Source organism: Juglans regia, chromosome 4 (genome assembly GCF_001411555.2).
Source record: "Juglans regia cultivar Chandler chromosome 4, Walnut 2.0, whole genome shotgun sequence".
Taxonomy (NCBI): domain Eukaryota; kingdom Viridiplantae; phylum Streptophyta; class Magnoliopsida; order Fagales; family Juglandaceae; genus Juglans; species Juglans regia.
In genome coordinates this window covers 6,423,396-6,444,454 of record NC_049904.1, presented here as the reverse complement: position 1 = coordinate 6,444,454, position 21,059 = coordinate 6,423,396, and the positions used below count along the sequence as shown (strand labels likewise).

Genomic DNA, 21,059 nt, shown 5'->3' with positions numbered 1-21,059 from the left:
GTATTATTCGCTCATCGAAAATCAAGTACGTACTATCCGGACTTCATGATTATTCAAATTATTTCAATGCAAATTATTTCAGACATGATAATAAATTGATAATTACAACTTTATCTTACTTTATAAGCGTATATAGTAGTAAGTACTACACGTACAAATCAATAATTAATACCAGATACAGTAGTCCACACAGCTCCTCACTTATTTTAACTTCGTATTTATTTAAAATCCCAAGACACTGCAAACGATAGGATATATTTTATATAAGTTTATAAGTTTTTCTTTTTTTTCAAATATATTTTAATACTTAAAGAGGAATAAGTATAATAGGTAGATATTGTAGATTTAAATGATAAGATATATTTTATATACCTCTCTCCAAATCATAAAAATTATTTTCACGATGCATGCATGATGGTGATCAACTCGCAACTAGCGCCGAACTCGGGGTCGGGAATTACCTCTGGCTTCTTTGAATGCGAACCAAGTCTGTATGAAAGTTAGACTGAGTACTATTATGGCGGCCGAAAAAGCCATAAATGTCCAGGGGCTTCTGAAATGCTCGTGGAGGGCTTCAGCAATCCAGTTCATCCACTTAGCATCGTAGTGTCTCTGAATGGCATCTTTGACATCCCCATATGCATCGGGGTCAGGAACCAAGTCGGTGCCGATCTCATTGAAGAGTCGAGCCACTTCCTCGTCGCTGCCAAGGCAGTTCTTGAGTATTCCCTTATTCCTCAACTCCACTACGTCGTTGACGTTATCAATGAGTGTATCCAGGAATAATATGTATGAGGTGATCTCAAACTCGTTGTCGAAATCCGGACACATCTCGTAGGCTATCAAGTTCAAGAACTTGGGCCCCATTGCGTCATCAACTGTTATTAGAGAGAGCCATAGGTATCCCGGGTAGAAATTACCGAGTAATCTTTTAAAACGTATTGTTGTCAAGGGATCATCACTATCATTGCACCTCATATAGATTCCTGCTGATCTAAGCTCCTCCACGTTGCGATAAGTCCACTTTAATCGTTCCCCGTTCTGCTTGCTGTCATCTCTTAGGAGAAATGATTGGATCCAGTTTTTCAGCTTCTTACGTTTGCTTTTGTCGCCAGCTTTAATTGAGCCGTTAGTACTTTGTGGATTGCCTTTCATGATTTTCGTCCGGAGGAGATCGAGAAGATGGATCGGCCTTTCCGTAGTCGGTAATCCATTCTGGCTCGACTGCAACTTACCGTATGCTTGCTGATTAATGAAATCTGTAATGGACTTCTCCAATTCAACTTTCTTTGTGCTGGAATTCGTCAAATCCACAAGGAGCTGATAAGGAAGTTGATTCTCCAACAAGAACAAATCCTGTGTCGCAAAGGCCATCAGATCGTATTTCATTTTCCAGTCTTTGCAGTTTTGGCTAACAGCACAATGGATGGACTGTAATATTGCACACCCGTCCACAAACAGCATCCAGGCGAGGGCCTGATCGCTATATTTCTCGGTCACCTTGTCGTCAAAACACTGCCTCAGTTGCTCGATGTTCTTCTCAACAATGTCGTACAAAATCTCATCCTTTCTACCACTGTCTTTGACGAAGTAGGATGCCATTCTAAGCTTGTACGCCTCGGCTCGCTTGTATTTTGGCTCACCATGATGGATGGGACCGATTGCAACTATCCTTGGCTTGAAATACTTGTCGAAATGTTTGTGATCTTGCAGCAACAGCGGAACCTTTTGTATTTTTGGTGTAGCCTTTTGACCTCCATTTGGCGTATTAATACTGGGATGATCATCTGGGGCTGATTTCCGCAGTTTCTCAAACCTCTTTTTTTTCAGCTCGCAGGCTTCCTCGCCGATTTCAATGATCCGCCTCCGCAGGCCGGAATTGTCGCTGCCTCTGCTTGTTTCACCAGCTTCGGTTATGACAACATTAACCTTTTTCGAAAGCAACTCCTCCATGGAAATAACATGCTCCCCACTTCCGGCCATGGCGCGCGTGTGTACGTACGTATTTGCGCCTACGTGCACCCAAGCAAGCGAGATATTTAATTGGTACCATTAATGTTCAGGTAATGAAGTAATTTATACTAGGCCGGCTGAGGACCGAGAATAAAATTATGCTTAACCACCCTTCACTTTTCGCAAATTGTTCTCAAAAGTATCGATTTTAGCATTTGGCATCTATATATATATAAATTAGTTCAAGATATAGATTGCAATCATGATTGTAGTGTCATGTGGAAACAAAATGAATAAGATAAATTAGGGAACAAAGCATTAGTAGCTACTTTATTAATGTGTCAAGTTAGGAATCAAGCACTAGTTACTAGCTTGCTTTACGGCTCCAATTTGACGATGCCAGTAATTTACTTGTGATATTCCTTCGCTTGATATACCATGATAAATGATAATCTCAGAGTACTGCATCGTGCATTCTTTAAAATAATAATTCTTATTATTTTAATATTTTAATAATAAATCTTATTTTTTTAAGAGTTATGCTACACGTAAGCCTCACATTCTGCACACCACTTAAAAAATATATGATTTTACTCTTTTATCCTTATATTTCATATTTCATATTTCATGAAACATGAGGGTAAAAAAATAAATTTACATACTTTTAAGTGGTGTGTAGGAGTGTGAGGTTTATGTATATAATTTTTCTTTTTTTAATAAAAATATGTGACGTTTGTACATTATATATAATATTACTCATCAATCAAAGCAATTCCCAACCATCATTGTGCATCCTTTCGGGAAAGGAGAAAAACATCATATTACACGAGGTATCGTGCTGATCTTGATATAAACGTTATTCTGTGTTTAGATGTTGAGTTGAATTGAATTCTTTATAAATAATAGTGAATTAGATAGTAAAATGAGTTTTGTGAGTCCACTTAAAATGAATTTAAATGTATTTAGATGTAAATATGAGTTTAGATGTATTTATAAAAAATTAAAAAAAATTATGGATTCCACGTCGTAAATATATTTTGAATTGAGATTAATTTAATAATTTAATAATTGAGTGTTTGAATATTAAATTTAACTTAAAATTAGATTGAATTGAATTGAATTAAGATGAATTTAACAATTAAATAATTTTTGTTTGAGCAAATTGAATAAGAGAGAATTATCATTTTGTGGCTATCTCCAACCATGTTTCGCCGACCTTTGTCTTAATTAATTGAGAGCAATGAGCATTAATGACGGTGTGTCCTACTAATTAATATTAAGAAATTTATAAGGTACGTGGGACATACGTGTACGTCCGACCTTTCGGATTTTCTTCGATCCTTAAGTTACGTCAACTCTATAATTATGTGTGCATGTAGGCTTATAAGTATTTTTAGGTAAGGGTGATAATATGTGATATAATTAGTTAATTTAATACAAATAGAATATAAAATTAATGGATTTAGATTTGATGTTAATGGATTTGGATCAAAACAAGTTAACACGATTCATTAATGGTTCAACCCACTTAACCTCTTAGTGACCCGTTAAATTTTTTATTCAAAATTACAATTACATCATTTTTAACCTAAAAAAAAAATATTACCCTAATCCTATTTTGTGTTTCCTAACTCTCTCTCTCAGTTCTCAGTTGAATTAGTTCTTATGACCCACAAGTCATGACTGCTCGCCTCCCACACTTCCTCTGGATTATAATTTTGGTGTTTTTATTGTTTGAATTGTAATTGACTTATGTAGTTAGTCTTATATTTTTGAGAGATATTGTATTTTAAATATTATGTAAAATTATGTTAACCAGGTCAAATAGATTATTTGGGTCAATCCAACGTATTTATAAAAACGAGTTGAAACGATTTGACACGGGTCAAAACGGGTGATGTTGTATCGATATATTTTCAGTTACTTCATAATGGATTATATCATGTCAATACGTTATTTTAATGAGTCATATTAGTGCTTAAAAATCTGACCCCTTAAGTTTAATAGGTCGTATTCAGGTTGATCCATGCATATCATATAATATACACAACTGAATACAATACTAACATGATTTATCATCCCTACTTTTACGACATTTATTCCTACTATTATATATAAATACGTTGCTATATATCATTAATTAATTAATTAACATCTCTCAACCTATTTCAGTGTATATATATGTTTGGGGTATGGGATGAGATCCAAAATTTTTATCTCATCTTTACAATTTTTTTAAACTCTCAAATAAAATATAATAAACAATTCAACTTTTTCAAATCTCAATTCAACTTTTTCAAATTTTAAAATAATAATAATATTTTAAAATAATATTTTAAACTTTCATTTAAAATAAAAAATTATCATTTCATCTAAACCCTAGACTAAGAATATTATAATTTATTACGATGTAACATCAATATATCACTTAGCCACTTTTAGAGCATTAGCATTGGTTTATGCATATGCATATGCAAAATCACATCTTTTACATATCCACTTTGCCATTCAAGCAAAATTCCCACATTGGCATATGCATATTTGAGACAAAATAATAATAAAATATTTTTTATTATTATTAATTTTTTCCTAAAATCAATTTTTTTATATATATATATATTTTGTAATTAGCATCCACTACATATATTTGACATTAATAATACAAATGCAATAATAAAAAATATAATTTTTTTTATATATTATATTAAAAATATAATAAAATGAAAAAATATATATATAATATATCATAATAATAAAATGAATGTACAATTGAATGTTTGTTGTGTTGTTGAATGAGGGAGAAAAGGAAAGGAGTGAGAGAGAGAGAGAGGGAGGAGAGAGAAATAATGATTAAAATATGATTTGTAGGGTGAATAGTGGTTATCTAAATTTGGATAAGCACTGTTTATATGTAGCTAAATATTTGGATATGCATAAGCCAATGTGGAGGATTTTAGAGCCATATTATGCAAATATGATTTTGCATATGGATATGCATAGACCAATACTAATGCTCTACTAGTAGATATATGCTTGCTAGTACTTCTCGATGAAATGATTATGCTAGCTAGCTAGGGCTCAATACTAAACTTGCTATGGTAATAAAGACTTGGCCCTGATTTGGATCAGATGCTTCTCTCTTCGTACGAAGAACTCGTTTCTTATCCAAATGCACATTCAACTAAGTTTCTATTGTTTCACATGTTTGTCATTAAAAGCAAAACAACGGTAACATTGGGCTGTAATATTTGCTTTTCAGAGAAATGTAGGCAGCAGGTAGTGGGAGCAGTGATCAAGTGAAACCCATTTGCCCCTGTCTACACAGTGTCGTTCCCCAACGGCCAAACCAGACTCCCCACCCCCCGTGCCTCACAGTGCTCTGTGTAGACATTTTCAAGCCTTCAACTGAGATCTAGCTATGAGATTCGGAGTCTGCTACTGTGCAACTGTAACGTCCCGTCCCAGAGGGTCCAGAGAGTTAACTCATATCACCTAAAAATCATTTCCAAATAATACTTTTAAAATAAACCAGAATCTCCATAGCATATTAACCTATTTGTTCAACACAAATATTCATGTTCCTACATAAGGGCACATCAGTGGTGTGTCATTGATATACATATACTTTTCCACCAAGACTAGAAATATTCATTACTTAACATACCAAAGTCACATAAAATATCAACGCTACCAAAAGACTCTCCAAAAGTCATTGTACCCTAAGGCACTTCTTCTATGATCTACAAGACTTGCAAGTACTCCCTATTCCTGATTCTCAGCTGTTGCATCAAAATTATCTGAAATATATTATGGAGATAGGGGTGAGTTATCAACAACTCAGTAAGCAGAGAACATATATTAGTATGCAAACATGAGCATTTACAGATTCCAAAATACAAAACAAAACAATTTTTATTTTGTGAATGTGGAGTTAGAACATATTATCAAAAATTTTAGAGCAAAAGTTCAAAAATATTCTTATTCAAAATTTCCTTGGCACAGCATAATTGAAACCTCATATCAGAACAGAATTCCATGTTTAACCCTCGTGGTAGGGTTGTGCTATCCCCGGTGGCCAAACCATGCAGTATCATATAGTGAACTTTCCCTTTTTCAATTTCGGAGCCCCGAGTGTGCACACAAGAAAGAACACGTAAAAGATCACTTTGTTTCCAAAGTGGGTGCACTCATATCATATCATATCATGTTAGTACCAACCATATCAAGAGAACTATTATCATCATATCAGACCCATATTCAGAATCAGATTCGGAACAGATAAGTATGCCAAAGGTTTATCATATCCATATCGTATCAAAACACGTGCAAAATATATTCATATCATTTTTCCATAATCAATAACAGTTCCAAGATATTTCATAACACATGTACAAAAATTCACATATATCGTATTCGCTTTTTTGCACATTTCAGAACATGTCAAATATTGCTCATGTCTACACAATGCATGTCAGAAAATATTTTCCCTTTTTCGTACAGATTTCATGAGTGATGCAAATAAATGACCGAGGTTGGTTTTTTTCAAGTTTTCATTTCATCACAAAATATGCAAAGTTTTCAGAAAGTCAACCTCAGTCTCAATAATTCGTATAAAATCTAGTATAGGAATCCCGCTTACTTGGACTTCTTAGCTTTTTCGAAAAATTTCCTCCCAATGCTGAACAATTATTAATCGTCACCTATAAAGTAATCACGTAATTCAAATAAAAAAAATCTAACTTACTTACCATTGAAGTGTAACTATAAAATTTCCTACTAGGTAATATAATTATAAAAAGAATTCGAGTCCAACTACTCATATCTATAACAGTGAAATTTTAGCTTGCTAAAGAAAAATCTTAGTCCAATAAAATGACTAAAACAGTTTAATTACTAAAACAGTCCAACAAACATAATGAAATCACGTCTAATAAAAATAGACGGGTTTATCAAAATGACGTATATCTAATTAATCTCAAGTCTAGCCCACAAAAAAAATAACTCACTAGATTTAAACACCAATCAAATAAAATTGAGCCTATCGGTATAAGTCTTGTAGTTCATTGAAAGCCTCTCCAGAAATTAAAGTATGCCTTTAATAAAAGAGGTAGAAAGGTCAAAACCCGAAACACACTATTCTTCCTACTGGGTCCACCGATATATATATATATATATATATCATCTATTTCCATTTTAAACAACTAATCACAACTACCAAAAACAACTTGCAAGTGCTCAAACGGGAGTTGCGACAGAAACTCACCCACGACCAACCGAGGCAGTGGCACCGTGGGAGTGCGACGGAGGTTGGGCTAAGGTGGTGGTGATGTCCTCGACGGCGTTGCATGGGGAGAGAGAGAGAGATAGAGCTGAAACCGAGAGAGAAAGTAAAAGTGAGAGAAGAGGTGGAGGGGAAGATATGGCGAGGGAGTGTACGTGGCTTACCGAGGGGCAGTGAGGATTGACAGGTTGGCAGCACACGGATGGAGGGAAAACTCCTCTATTTCTAGGTGTGAAAATAGGGGAGGGGAAGTCTTAACTGGCAGCTAAGAAATTGGACGTGGAACTCGAAGGGACGGTGGCGCACGGCTGGGAGAAGAACTCCGAGTGATTGAGGTATCGGCGAGACTGTGTTTGGTGGAGTTGCGGCAAGAAAAACGGCTCTGCGGGTGGCGGTTTACTGGTTGCAGACCGAGCCTTCAGTTTGGTGTTTTGTAGAGAAACGATGGCCTTTTGTGAAGAGGAGAACGAGCGGTACTTAGTCTAGGGTTGAAGGTGTTCAACACAAATAACTATATATATACAAGATATAAATGGTAAAGAGATAAAACCTAGAGGAAATGGATGAACGGACCTGCATGAAAATAGAAATAAGAACATGAACATAAACGACGTAAGGCGTGAACCCGTGCGACAGTTTATGGAACCGTGAACCACGTGCATGGATGTTAGTGGCTGGGTCTTACAGCAACCGGTGGGGAAGGTTTCATCGGCAACTTTTGTTGCCATGGACCATCACATGATCGGCGATAGAAAATGCTGGCATGTCCAGTTGTGGCCACTGGCAGCCTCAACAGGTTATGGGAAGCTAGCGGTGATTGCGTGGCCTGGGTAGTCGATGAACACCTTGTCAATGACAAAAAACCCCGATCATCTTGGTGTTGGTCGGTGGTGGTCCTGACCACCCACGGATGCCATGGGGAGGGCCCCTTTGGGTGTACAACAGTGTGCACCCACTGCTCACCCTTCCCTGTTCATGGCCACTGTGGCTCAGGGCCACGATGAGCACGACCTCCGTGGGTCAATGATCATGACCTCTGCGGCAGAAGGCACCGACAGTCCATGAGGACCAGGCTCACGGTTGGAGGCTCACTCGTTTAAGTGCACCCATATTCCACTGTGCATGCAATGGGTGGTGCATGTGCTACATGCATAGTTGGTGCATGTGATACGTACACAGTGCAAAAAAAAAATCTATAAAACAAAATTATAATTGGTGGGATCTACATTATCAATTCTCCAAAAAGTTAAAACCATCTCATCTCACTTCCTAATCCAAACACACAAAATTTTCAAAAATCATATCATCTCATATCAACTCAACAATCGCAGTATTATTCAAAGATCTTCTCAACTCATCCCATTCCATCTCTGAATTCAAATGAGGCCTTGATCTTTGAATCTAAAGAAAAAGGAAATTCCATGAGTACTGCCTTATCATTTAGAGTGCGATTCCTAGCTATCTCGTGTAACAAGGTTTTTCTCCTTTCCTAAGGAAATGATGCACGTATGATGGCATACAGGTGGTGCTTGGGATTTCGGAATGTAAAAAATCTATTAATCATCTATTTTCTCATCTTCCTTTCATCATCTCATGATGTATCATTAGATAATAGGTTCACAAATGAAATAAATAGCTTTCAATCATCTAATGCCATATCATGGGATGTAGACTGGATATGGGTGGACTAGATTTGACATTCGTGCAGAAAGACCATGGACGTCACTTGGGCTAACTCTAAAATATGTCTTTGCAAATCTTCAATCATCACATCCTGATCGCTATGATCATGATGCGGGACTTCCTTGTTCAGAACCTGCCCATGACGACCACGACCATGACCACCAATCATGGAAACTGATGAGATATAAGTTCATAAAAGATGCTTAAGCTCTGATGCCAATTGATGCCGTCATAATTATCTCTTAGTCATCGGGATGATACAATAAAAGGAAAGAAAGATTGGTCTAGTTGGACATCCAAAAGATCGAGGTAAGAATGTTTATAATTTGAATTCTCTCTACCCTTGTGAGAATAGTGCAAATCCAAATTGAGAAATATGTTATAGTTTAAATAGAAAAAAATTAGGGAATATGTTATGAGTTTTGAATAAAATTATTATTTATTAATCTAATTGTAATCTAATTTGATTAAGTCTATTTTTATTAATCGAATGTTTCCACCAATTATTTTAGATTCAATATATATATATATATATAGTTAATGATATTTGAAAGATTAGATATCATATTAGTATTTAAAGTTTAGTAGTAAATAGTAAGTGTTTAATCTTTATGTCTATCGTATGAAGAGAAAGAGAATTTCTACTGTTTATTTCAATAGATTTGATATAATTATACTATTAAAGTTATAGATTGAAAATAAACAAATATGTTAAGAATATTTAAATGATATTAATATTTATTAGATTTCTTGTTGAATAATTATGTTAATTATAAGAAATGAAACCTATTTTAAGAATTGAGGTTTTTTTTTTTGAATAAACAAACGATCTTCATTCATTTAAATCAGATGGTGGATACAAGGAGGGACTCCCTCCATTAAAATGCTCTCCTCAGAGAGTTTAAGTGCATCCTTTGCAAGGCAATGCGCAATACAATTAGATAATCTAGGAATGAATTGTGCTGATCCGAAAGACAAGCTTTGTAGTTCTCCTTTGATTTCTTGTATGATCAGGCCAGTTGAACTCCAATCCTCTGTCTCGCTATTAATGTCCTTCACCACACTCTTGGCATCCCCTTCAAGTATTAACCTTGTTATTCCTAGATTCTTACAAAGCAAAACTGCTCTAAGAGCTGCCACTGACTCGGCAAGTTTGGGATCAGGAAACAAACTCCTTGGGGCTCTTAGTGTTGCTACTATCTTCCCTTCCCAGTTTCTTTCCACCACTCCTAATCCCACTTTACAATTAAGTCGATCAACTGAAGCATCCCAATTAGCCTTATAGTCATTCAATGGGGGGGGGGCTCCAGGGTTCTATATCGGGTGGTCTGCCATGTTCACCTATTAATTTGTTGTAATTTGCCTCCTTGAACTCCTTTGATAACTGAGCTGCAGACAAGACCACCCTTGAGGGATCTTCGAACTTCTCTTCAAAAACTGAAATATTCCTCCTCCTCCACACCCTGTAAGCTGTACATGCAAACTCTTCTGTTTCTTCTTCTTTTAAATAGGTTAATGCATGTTCTATTACCTCTTTGAAGAATTCGAAGTTGATCTTCATTTTTTGCAGACTTCTCGAGCAAGCTGCCCACACATCCTGCACTGAAGGACACGACCACAAAGCGTGAAGAACAGATTCTTCCTCCAAGATACATGCTGGACAGGAAGAGCTAATTCTGATTTTCCTCTTGCAAAGGTTGAGGTTAGTAGGTAGTGAGTCGTGGGCTGCCCTCCATAGGAAAGTTCTAACTGCACTCGGCACCTGTAACTTCCATATTTTTGACCATGTTTCCTTATGGTTGTTAGGTGCAGAGGATTGCCCCATTAAGCTCTTAGTCAGAGAACCCAACAAGTGGTAGGCACTCTTAACAGAAAACATGCCATCTTTGTTACATCTCCATATGAGCTTATCTGGTCTGCCACTACTGCTAATTGGGATTTTGCAAATATTGGTGATATCTTCTTCATTGAGTATGCTTTCCAGAGTTTCCAGCTTCCAGGATTTTGTTTGTTGATCGATCAAGTTGTTGACCTGCCAGTGAGCATAACTCGGGTTTAGAGGTGTCTGCACTTTGAACGTGTCTGGTTGAGGGATCCATTTGTCACTCCTTAAATTGACTGCCTCTCCATTTCCTATTCTCCAAATCAGGCCTGTCTCCAACACTTGTCGTGCTCCCATAAAGCTTCTCCAGAGGTAAGAGGCATTGCTGCCTATTTTCGCATGTAGAAAGTCTGATCTAAAGTGGTACTTGGCCTTCAGCACCTTTGCCACTAGGGATTGGGGTTGTTGGATTAATCTCCAGCCCTGCTTTGCCAGTAGTGCTATGTTAAAATGCTCAAACTCTCTGTAGCCCAACCCTCCTTCTGCTTTGCTCTTTCCCATTAGTTTCCATGGAAGCCATTGGATTTTGGTATTATTGCCCTTGCTACCCCACCAGAATTGTTGCATAAGTCTGTTTATTGCATTGAGTATAGTTCTAGGGAGCTTAAATATACTCATGCAGTATGTGGGTATTGCTTGAACAACTGATTTCAAAAGAACTTCTTTTCCTGCATTTGAAATGAACTTGACCTTCCAATTTTGTATCCTATTTCTTATGGACTCCAGAATTGGTCTAAAGGAGGCTAGTTTATTCCTTCCCACATAAGAGGGAAGACCAAGATATTTTTCAAAAACTTTAGCTTCTGCCATTTTAGAGGTCGAGAGAATAACTTGTCTGGTCTCATAAGGAGTGTTCTTGCTGAAGAAAATGGCTGACTTCTCAAGGTTTAGTCTTTGGCCCGAGGCTTCCTCAAAAATCTTAAGGATGCTGAAAAGTCTGCTCCACTCTAGAGCATTAGCTTTGCAGAAAATTAAGCTGTCGTCTGCAAAAAAGAGATGATTAATCAACAAAGACCCCCTTGCAAAAGGAAATCCCGAGATAAGGCCCTTCCTCTCAGCAGTATCCAGCATGACTCCCAGGGCTTCTGTGCACAAAATGAAAAGGTAAGGGGAGAGAGGATCCCCTTGCCTTAAGCCCCTAGAAGGGATCATAGGATGTTGAGGGACTCCATTGAACAAAATAGAGTATTTTACAGATGAGACACAACCCATAACCAAGTCTGTCCAGTCCTTCTCAAAACCCATCTTAAGCAACACTGCTTCCAAAAAAGACCATTCTAGCCTATCGTAAGCTTTACTCAAATCCAGCTTCATAGCCATGTAACCCTCTTTCTTGCTCCTCATTCTATGTCTCATAGAATGCATTGCTTCATAAGCAACTATGATGTTATCCGAAATAAGCCGACCAGGTATAAAAGCACTTTGTGAGGGGGATATCAGTTTTGACAGAAAAGGCTTTATTCTATTAGCTAAGACTTTGGAAAACACTTTATACACCACATTGCAGAGGCTTATAGGCCTGTAATCAGTCACTAGAGAGGGCCTGTTCTTCTTTGGGATAAGAACAATAAAAGTGTTATTGATGTCCTTAAGACCTGATTTGGAATTAAACAGCTCCTTAATAGCCTCCACAACTTTTGTTCCAACTGTCTCCCAATGATCCTGGTAGAAACCAGCTGAGAATCCGTTAGGGCCTGGGGAACTTTGAGGGTCCATTTCAAATAAAGCCCCTCTGATTTCTTCTTCAGTGCATGTCTTTTTTAATTGTGAGTTCATTTCAGTGGTTACCACATGATCTAGATTCTCCAATGCTTCCAAGTTGCCCCTCGGGTTTGAGGATTCAAAAAGCTGCTGGTAGTGTCTTTGGAAAGCCTCACTAACTTCAGTAAAATTGCTGACCAATTCCCCCCTTTCATTGGAAATCTGTTTGATACTATTAGCCTTTCTCCGTTGAGTTGCACACTTGTGAAAAAAGCTAGTATTTTTATCTCCCTCCTTAAGCCATAACTGTTTTGCTCTCTGTCTCCACTTAACTTCTTCATCAGCTAAAACTTGGTTAACTTCCCCTTTGAGGGCCTTGATTGTGCCATTGAAATCACCTTGATTAATTCTCTGCATCTCTTTGATCATTTCACTCTTCTGTCTGATAATAAATTTTTGATTGCCATTAAGAACTTTTGACCAGCTTTTCAGTGCTTGTTTGCATCTGTCTAACCCAGATTGCAAATTCCTCAAAGGTTGGATGTCTCTGCTCGGGGTCTCCCAGTTTCTCTTGATTAAATCTCTGCACTCTTGTTTAGTAGACCAGAAAGCTTCATACCTGAATAATCTCCCAGTTTCAACAGAGGGGCATGGTCCGAGTTCACAGCAGATAAAACTGAAACATAGGTGTTTCTGAATTGGGATGGCCAAAGTCCATTCCCCAAAACTCTCTCCAGTCTTTCCTTAATGAAGTCTCTTCCCTCCCTATTGTTATTCCAAGTGTATTTTGAGCCTATATATCCTAAATCACTCAATTCACAGTCGTCCAATGCTAACCTGAAATTCTCCATTTGAAGGTAAGGCCTAGTGCATGAACCTGTCTTCTCCTCATTGCTCAGTATTTCATTATAATCTCCCATGCAAATCCATGCCACAGAGGGATCGGGTTTGAGCATTCTGAGAAGGTTCCAACTTTCTTTCCTCTTTTCAACTGCAGGGTTTCCATAGAAACCCGAAAGTCTCCAGGGAAGACCACCAAACTCAGATGAGATTGTCAAAGAGATATGATTATGAGAATAATTGTGCAATTGAGCATTTACCTCTGATTTCCATAACATTGCTAGTCCACCACTCTTGCCTAGGCTGTCAACCACGAAACTTTGGTCCATTCCTAATTTATGTCTTATTTTCTCCACCTTGTTCCTGTTAGTCTTTGTTTCTGAAAGAAATATTACTGCTGGGCCTCTTTCCTTCACTAAAAAGTGAAGTTCATTAACTGTCTGAGGGTTCCCAAGCCCTCGGCAGTTCCAACATAAAAGAATCATGATGATTGGCAGTGCTGCACAGCAGCCACTGCCTGGAGATCAAAGTCACCATCTTCCTTGAGATTGTTTTGTTTTCTTCTTTTATCTGCCACCCTCTCAATCTTTTCTTGGCATACCCTTTTCCTTAATTTCCTTGGTTCATCTACCTCCATTTCATTCACATAAGTCTGTGTAACCTTGCTGGCTGACCCAGCACGTGCCATCCTCTTCCATTTACTGGTTTGTCCTTTGACTCTTAGGGAGATTAAGTTGTTTTCTTGAGCACTGATACCTTCTTTATCAGTTAGTAACACGTGCTCCAGTCTTGTCACCTCTACCCTTTTTTCCTTAAGATAAGGAAGTTGTTCTCCTTCTACTGACAGAACTACTTCCTTTTCCAAAAAGCCTGTCACTATCTTACTTGCCTCTCCCTTCTCAAGCCTAGTTTCAGTATTACCTTTTGGCAGGTCAAAGTCTAGTTTGCTGCTTCTGTCACCCTGATCTCCCGCCTGTCTTTCCTCCTCGATTCCTTCCTCTGTCTCCTCAGCAGTGCTCCTCCTTCCACTTTTTCCTTGCTGTTCATCTTCGTCTCCCTTGCTTCGGTTGTGCCCTGAACCTTTTCCAGAATCTGCCTCCTTGAAGGTTTGAGTAGAAGCTGGGGAGGGTAACTTTTGACTTGCCCTCAACCAGGGGCCATACTGCTGGCTGAAACCTTCCAATCCAGCATTTCCTCTGTTCCGCATATCACACCCTCCTAGAGCATGTTTGATCTTCCCACAATGATAACAGAAGTTTGTTAGTCTTTCAAATTTGAAAGGGATCTAGAATTTTGACTTACCAAGAGTTAGGAACCTTCCTCTTGTCAATGGTTTAGTGATATCTATCATAGCTCTAATCCTTAGGTAGCTTCCCCAATTAATTCCACTACTCTCTGTGTCCACCTCAATGACTTCTCCCACTGATTGGCCCAGTTTTAGGCCAGTATTAGCATTCATCCCTGCAAACGGAAGATCATGGCATTGCACCCAGAATGGTTCATGCTGAAAAGGCATTTCCTTCCATGACTCATATCCTTCACAGTCCTGAATACACAGTAAGTTCTTGTCAAAAGACCAGGGCCGTCCCTGCATTATCCTCCTTTTATCAACTCTCTCTTTTAGCTCCACTAAAAACAGGTTCTTACTAACTTCTTTAAAGGCAACCTTTCTATCTACTTGCCACATTCTTGCCAGAGAGCTTCTCAGTACACCTCTGTTTACCTCCTTATCAACTACCACACACATCATGAAATAGTGACGACTCTTTGATACTGATAAGATAACATCTTCTTTGCTAACCTCCACCTCCTGTTTCTCTTCTTCCGTTAACTTCAGGCCTTCACATAAAGCTGATAAGTCACTCTCCATTGTCTAACCTGCACAGACCAAGATCTGGCAGGACAATACTCTAAGTTTACAGAGAAACTTAGAGAGAACACCTTACACTCAAAGAGAGAGAAGGACTTGGGTATTCTTGTCTCCCCCAAGAATTGAGGTTTTTATGACTTATTTTTAATAGAGTTAAATATATCCCAAGTATTATACTAAATTATATCTTGGAAGTAAAAATATGCTATTAGTATTTTAAATAATTTAAGATTCTAGTATTTGTTGATTTTTGTGATAAACAAAATATTTTTTTGATTATGTTCTATGATAAGAATTTAATTAAGTGGGATATAAGGACACAATTTGAATCCATGACGCGTTGGGTCCTAGGTAAACCTAAGACAAAATCCATACTAATGTTAGGCCACGGACCATCAGGTACAGGTAACGGAGTGTAAAAGCTAGCATTGGTGAGGGTTCCCTTTGCTCTTTGGCACATGAAACATCTCGCCACGTATCGTGCCACTTCACTGGTCAACTTGGGCCAGTAATAATATGTGGCGATCAAAGCCAAAGTCTTTTCTTGCCCATAGTGCACTCTCCATGTAGTTCCCTTGTAATGTGCTCTCTCAAGGGACAATCTGGTATAAACAACTATAGGCGATGAAATAAAAACCCAGCGTGCAAAAGAAAATCACTTCGCCTACCTTCAATTACTTCCTTAAGAATCTTTCCAAAAGACGTATCTTCGAAGTACAAATCTATAAAAGTGTCAAAGCTTGCCACTCTAGTGCTAATGATGGTGAGGAGTGTCACGCATCTACTTAAAGCATTTGCAACTTGGTTCAAGCTTCATGATTGGTGCCTTAGCGAGAACGTGAACCCCTGCAGATAGGTGACCCACTTGGCATGTCTTCTTCTCTGCTTGTGTTGCTCGTTGATGTACTTCAATGCCTCATGGTTAGTAATCAGAATGAACTCCTTTCATACCAAATAATGTCGCCAATATTTCAAGGACTGTACAATGGCGTAGAACTCCAAGTCATACATGGTGTAATTTTCTTCGATCCTGACAGTTTCTCATTGAAAAATACAACAGGTTGTCCTTCTTGACTCAGGATGCCGCCAATACCCACCCCGGAAGCATCAAAATTCACCTTGAAGATCTTCTTAAAATCAGGGAGTGCCAGAACTTATGGTTCAGTCATATTCTACTTGAGTAGCCAGAAACTAGTCTCTACTTCCACGGACTACTAGAATGACTATCCTTTCATGCACTATGTGATGGTAGTGATTATAGTGCTGAAATTGCAGATGAATCATTGATAAAAGGAGGCCAATCCATGGAAGCTCTGCACATCATGTAGGGTCTTAGGGGTTGACCACTCTAAAATGGCTTCCACTTTGGATTGATCTGCATGGACACCATATGTAGAGACGATAAATCCAAGGAATGTAACAAAAGTGTAAAACAATGTGCACTTTTCTGGTTGAAGAACCGACACTCCTTGCGTAACATCTCAAAAACAGCTTGGAGGTGCTCTATATGTGCCTCCCATGTCGGATTGTAGATGAGGATATCATAAAAGTAGACGACGATAAAATTTTCCATAAATGGCTGCAATACCTGATGCATAAATCTCATAAATGCACTGGGTGCGTTAGATAGCCCAAAGGGCATAACCAACCACTCGTAGAGACCGCGTTGTGTCTTGAACGTCGTCTTCCACTTGTCATAGGGCATATTTAGATCTGGTGATACCTGTTTTTAAGATCAACTTTATAAAATATCTTAAAGCGTGACAACTGATCTAGCATGTTGTTTGGACGGGGAATTGGGAATATGTACTTATGGTGATTCTATTAATGGCTCTGTTGTCCATGCACATATGCCATGAACCATCTTTCTTGGGCACTAGGAGGGTAGGAATTGCACATGGGTTCATACTCTCATGGATTTAGCCCCTATCTAAGAAATCCAGAACTTGGCACTGCAATTCTTCTGGTTCCTTAGGGTTGAGACAATATGCTGCTCTATTGGATAAGCTAGATCCTTGCACCAAGTCAATTTGGTGTTATATATCTCTCTCATGGGCAGAAGGCTCGGGGGAAGGTCTTTTGGCATTAGATCTACAAACTCAGATACTATCTGCTGAACTTCTGGTAGTATCTCACGGTCCATTCTGCCATGGTTGTCACATGGCAACAAGGCAAACACCATGCCTTCTTTCTTTACCTCCTCCAAGAATCTAGCCTTTGACAAAAAGAGTGTGTCCCTTTTCACCCTCAAGAGGAGAAGTAGCACCCTCCCTACGAGGTGTTAAAGTGACATTCTTCCCTTTAATGCTAAGGGAATAGGTGTTTTTACACCTATCGTGAATCACACATCATACTGCCAAGTCCTGCCTAGCCATAGATGGCAAGCATCCATGGATTCCACGTCACACCACATGTTGTCAAAATACTTTTGACCAATCAAAAGGGAGACCAAACACCATTGGTCAACGGTGACCTCACTGCCCTTTTTCAGCCATAAAAGTTTGTACGACTGTGGGTGTTGGTCTATCTTGAGTTGTAGCTTTTGAACTGCTCCATTTGAGACCACGTGCTCACAACTATCACTATCAATGATCAGTTTGCACACCTTCTTGGAAATGGTGTAGGTAGTGTGTGAAAGGTATTAGTCCTTAACCAATCTTTGCCTGAATCACCCTTGGGAGTTGGTAAACTCTTTCTGACGACAAGGGTCTCGTTACCATCTTCGGGCTAGACATCCCTTTCCTCGCCATCTTCGTCCTAGATTGGTTCTCTCATGCTTTCAACATACTCCATGTCATCTTCATTGATCATGAGGTTTTTCCTCTTCTGGGTTGTAGACTTTCAGCCTTTTATCACCTTATGACTGAGCTCCCTGCATCTGAAGCATCAAATATTGGCATTGGAACTCTAACCTTGAGTGGACCGCGGAGTAGGGAGAGTCTCCTGGGGACGGACCACCATGTGTTCTGATCACTCATTCGTGCAGGTCGCCTGGTTTACTGTTTCTCCACGACTAAAGCACATTACAGGCTTCAAAAGCAGTCCATAGAGAGTGGAGGCTGAGGATGTTTTGTAAAGGTTGCTGCAAGCCACCCAAATAAAGTGCTACCAATTGCTCTTCGATTTCAGAAAGATCATTATGAGCCACCAACTGATAGAACTCCTCGGTGTACTCATCAATGGATTTATTCCTTGCCTCAGCATGTGAAGTCCTTGAAAATAGGTCTGAGTATATCCGAAGGGTAAAAAGTGACCCTTCATCTTTTTCTTCATCTTCTCCCAATTGCCAATCTTTGCTTTACCCTATCGCTCCCAAGATCGCTTCAACTGCTCCCACCAAGCAGACCCTCAGCCCTTTAGTTTGATGGTGACTAATTTTACCTTCATACGATCTGGGACATCCTTGTATTCAAAGATATGTTTCATGCCGTGCAACCAATCGATGAAGCCCTCCCCTGCAGAGTACCAAAAGATTTTGGTAGATCCACTCTGAAGCCTACGTCTCCACCTCGGTCCTCCCAACTATTGTACTCATGAAAATGAGCACGATTGTGATACGCGTTCTCAAAACTAGATTTAGACTCTTGATCATAAGTCTAACCCTCCAAGTTTTGTGCCTCTAGACGCTGGGATAAATATGCTATTTACCTTTACAAATCTGTAATCATCGTGTTCTTGTATGTTCAATCGGGGGGAGGAACTTCCTCATTCTGAACCTATCCACATCGACCACAACCTCAACTGCCTCATTGAAGACACTGAATTCCTCCATTGCTGATTATTTTCAACAAATTAAGTCCCTCACCGACATCCTTGTAGCCTATGTTGAGCCTTTTAGGTTGGGTTTGGATAGACTATTCAGATGAGATGAGATGAAATGTTTTGAATAGTAGTTGAATAAAATATTGTTAGAATATATTTTTTAGTATTATTTTTATTTTGGATTTAAAAAAGATGAATTGTTTATTATATTTTTGTATAAGAATTTGGGAAAGTTGTAATGATGAGATGAGATGAGATAAAAATATTTGTGTATCCAAACTGAGCCTTAATGATGATCATGTTGTCTCCTATGTTCTTGTAGGTCTCGGTTCTGACTACTAATCATCACTTGAATTACCACGTAAGTGGAAACTATGCCTTTGGAAGTTGTTTATGGGCATCTTCTGACTCATGAACTATTCCTGACTCAATAATAGTCCTTAATTGATATCTACAGCTATTCCGTCTATGTTGCCTCATGCGGAACCACTTAGCCTCATCCTCGCAATGGCTCTTTACCATAGGAAAACTCCAGCAACTATTCCTTGTGGCCCTCCCAGCCTCCCAATCATTGTAAAGGCCACATCAGAGGTCGTAATTCTAGTAATTCCCGACCGAGTTGCCAAGTTTGTGGCAAACTTGGTCACTCAGTAGCTAAGTGCTACAATAGATATGATCCTTCATATTAAGGGCCAAAGCCACCATCAATGCTCCGCCAGCATACACTTTCGGCTCTTCCTCGTGCCCTGATAGCAACTAGTATGTGAAGGACCAACTGGTATGTGAAGGGCCAAAGCCACCACCAACCATCTTACTCTAGATTTCAACAGCCTGTCTCTCCAGGTTGAAGACAATCATGGCAATGACCAAATTCAAGAGGGCAACGACCAACGTTTGTCGATCCATCACATTGGATCCTTTATTCTCCCTTCTCCCATCTGTACCTTCATTATTCCTCCTGTTTTACATGTTCCTAAAGAATATTCTTTCCATTTCTCAATTGACTCGTGAAAATAATATGTTTATTGAGTTTCACTATGATTTTTTCTTTTGTGTTAAAGATTGCAACATGGGGGCATGCCTCCTTAAAGGTCAGAGTAAACATGGTTTCTATCCTTGGCCCTCAAATCTCTCCACTTTCTCTGCTGCCTCTTCTGTGGCCTATGCTGGTGACTACACCTCGACTAGTTGTTGGCAGACTCGGCTAGGTCATCCTGCTCTTTGTGTTGTCTGCAACATTCTTTCCAAGGTTTAGCTACAAGTGTCGCCCAATAAAGTGTCTCAAGTTTGTTCTTCCTGTCAACCAGTAAAAAGTCATCGACTCCATTTTCCCATTTCTAATATTTTTGTTATAATTCCTCTGGAGTTAATTTTCACTGATGTATGGGTCCTGCCTTGTGTTCTTCAAGCAATGGATATAAATTTTGTGTCTCGTTTGTAGATACTTTTTCAAGATATACATGGCTTTTTCCGATCCACTCAAAATCTATTGTTACTTCCATTTTTCAAACATTTCAACTACTTATTGAAAGATATCTTGCAACAACAAAATAAATGCAATTGAAAATGATTGGGGAGGTGAATTTTGACTTCTCCAATCCTTTCTTCAAGCCTAAGGTATTCATCATCGTCTCATGTGTCCTTACACACACCATCAAAATGGGGTTGTATAACGCATGCATAGTCATCTTGTTGAGACTAGACTTACTCTCCTCACCTACAACGGTCTTCCTCATCTCTATTGTAGATACTGCATGTCATCTAGTAATCCTACTTCTTTTCCTTCGGTGCAACTACCTTCCAATATTCCTTTCTCTCCCATTCCTTGTACTTCACCTCATTTCTCATAGATCAATTCCCCTCCCCTGGCAACAGTCTGCCATCCTCTCCTCAGACCTCTACTCATGCGCTTTTAGTACCTCGTCAAACACCTTCCATCTCATCGAATAATTCGGATCATGCACCTACCTCTATGGATTTGGTTTTGTCTAGTGGGACCCATTCCATGAGAACTCGATTACAGGAAAATATTTTCCTATCCTAAAATATGCACAAATGGCACTATCCCGATCCCTTATGCCCTCTCC

General features: G+C 38.7%; 1 protein-coding gene across 1 annotated transcript; it reads right to left on the bottom strand.

The window, feature by feature from the left end:
• Positions 1–432: 432 nt before the first annotated feature.
• On the bottom strand, positions 433–1,983 carry LOC109013773 (UPF0481 protein At3g47200-like). Its single transcript, XM_018995973.1, has one exon. The coding sequence runs from the start codon at positions 1,981–1,983 to the stop codon at positions 433–435; it is 1,551 nt and encodes a 516-aa protein (XP_018851518.1).
• Positions 1,984–21,059: the final 19,076 nt, after the last annotated feature.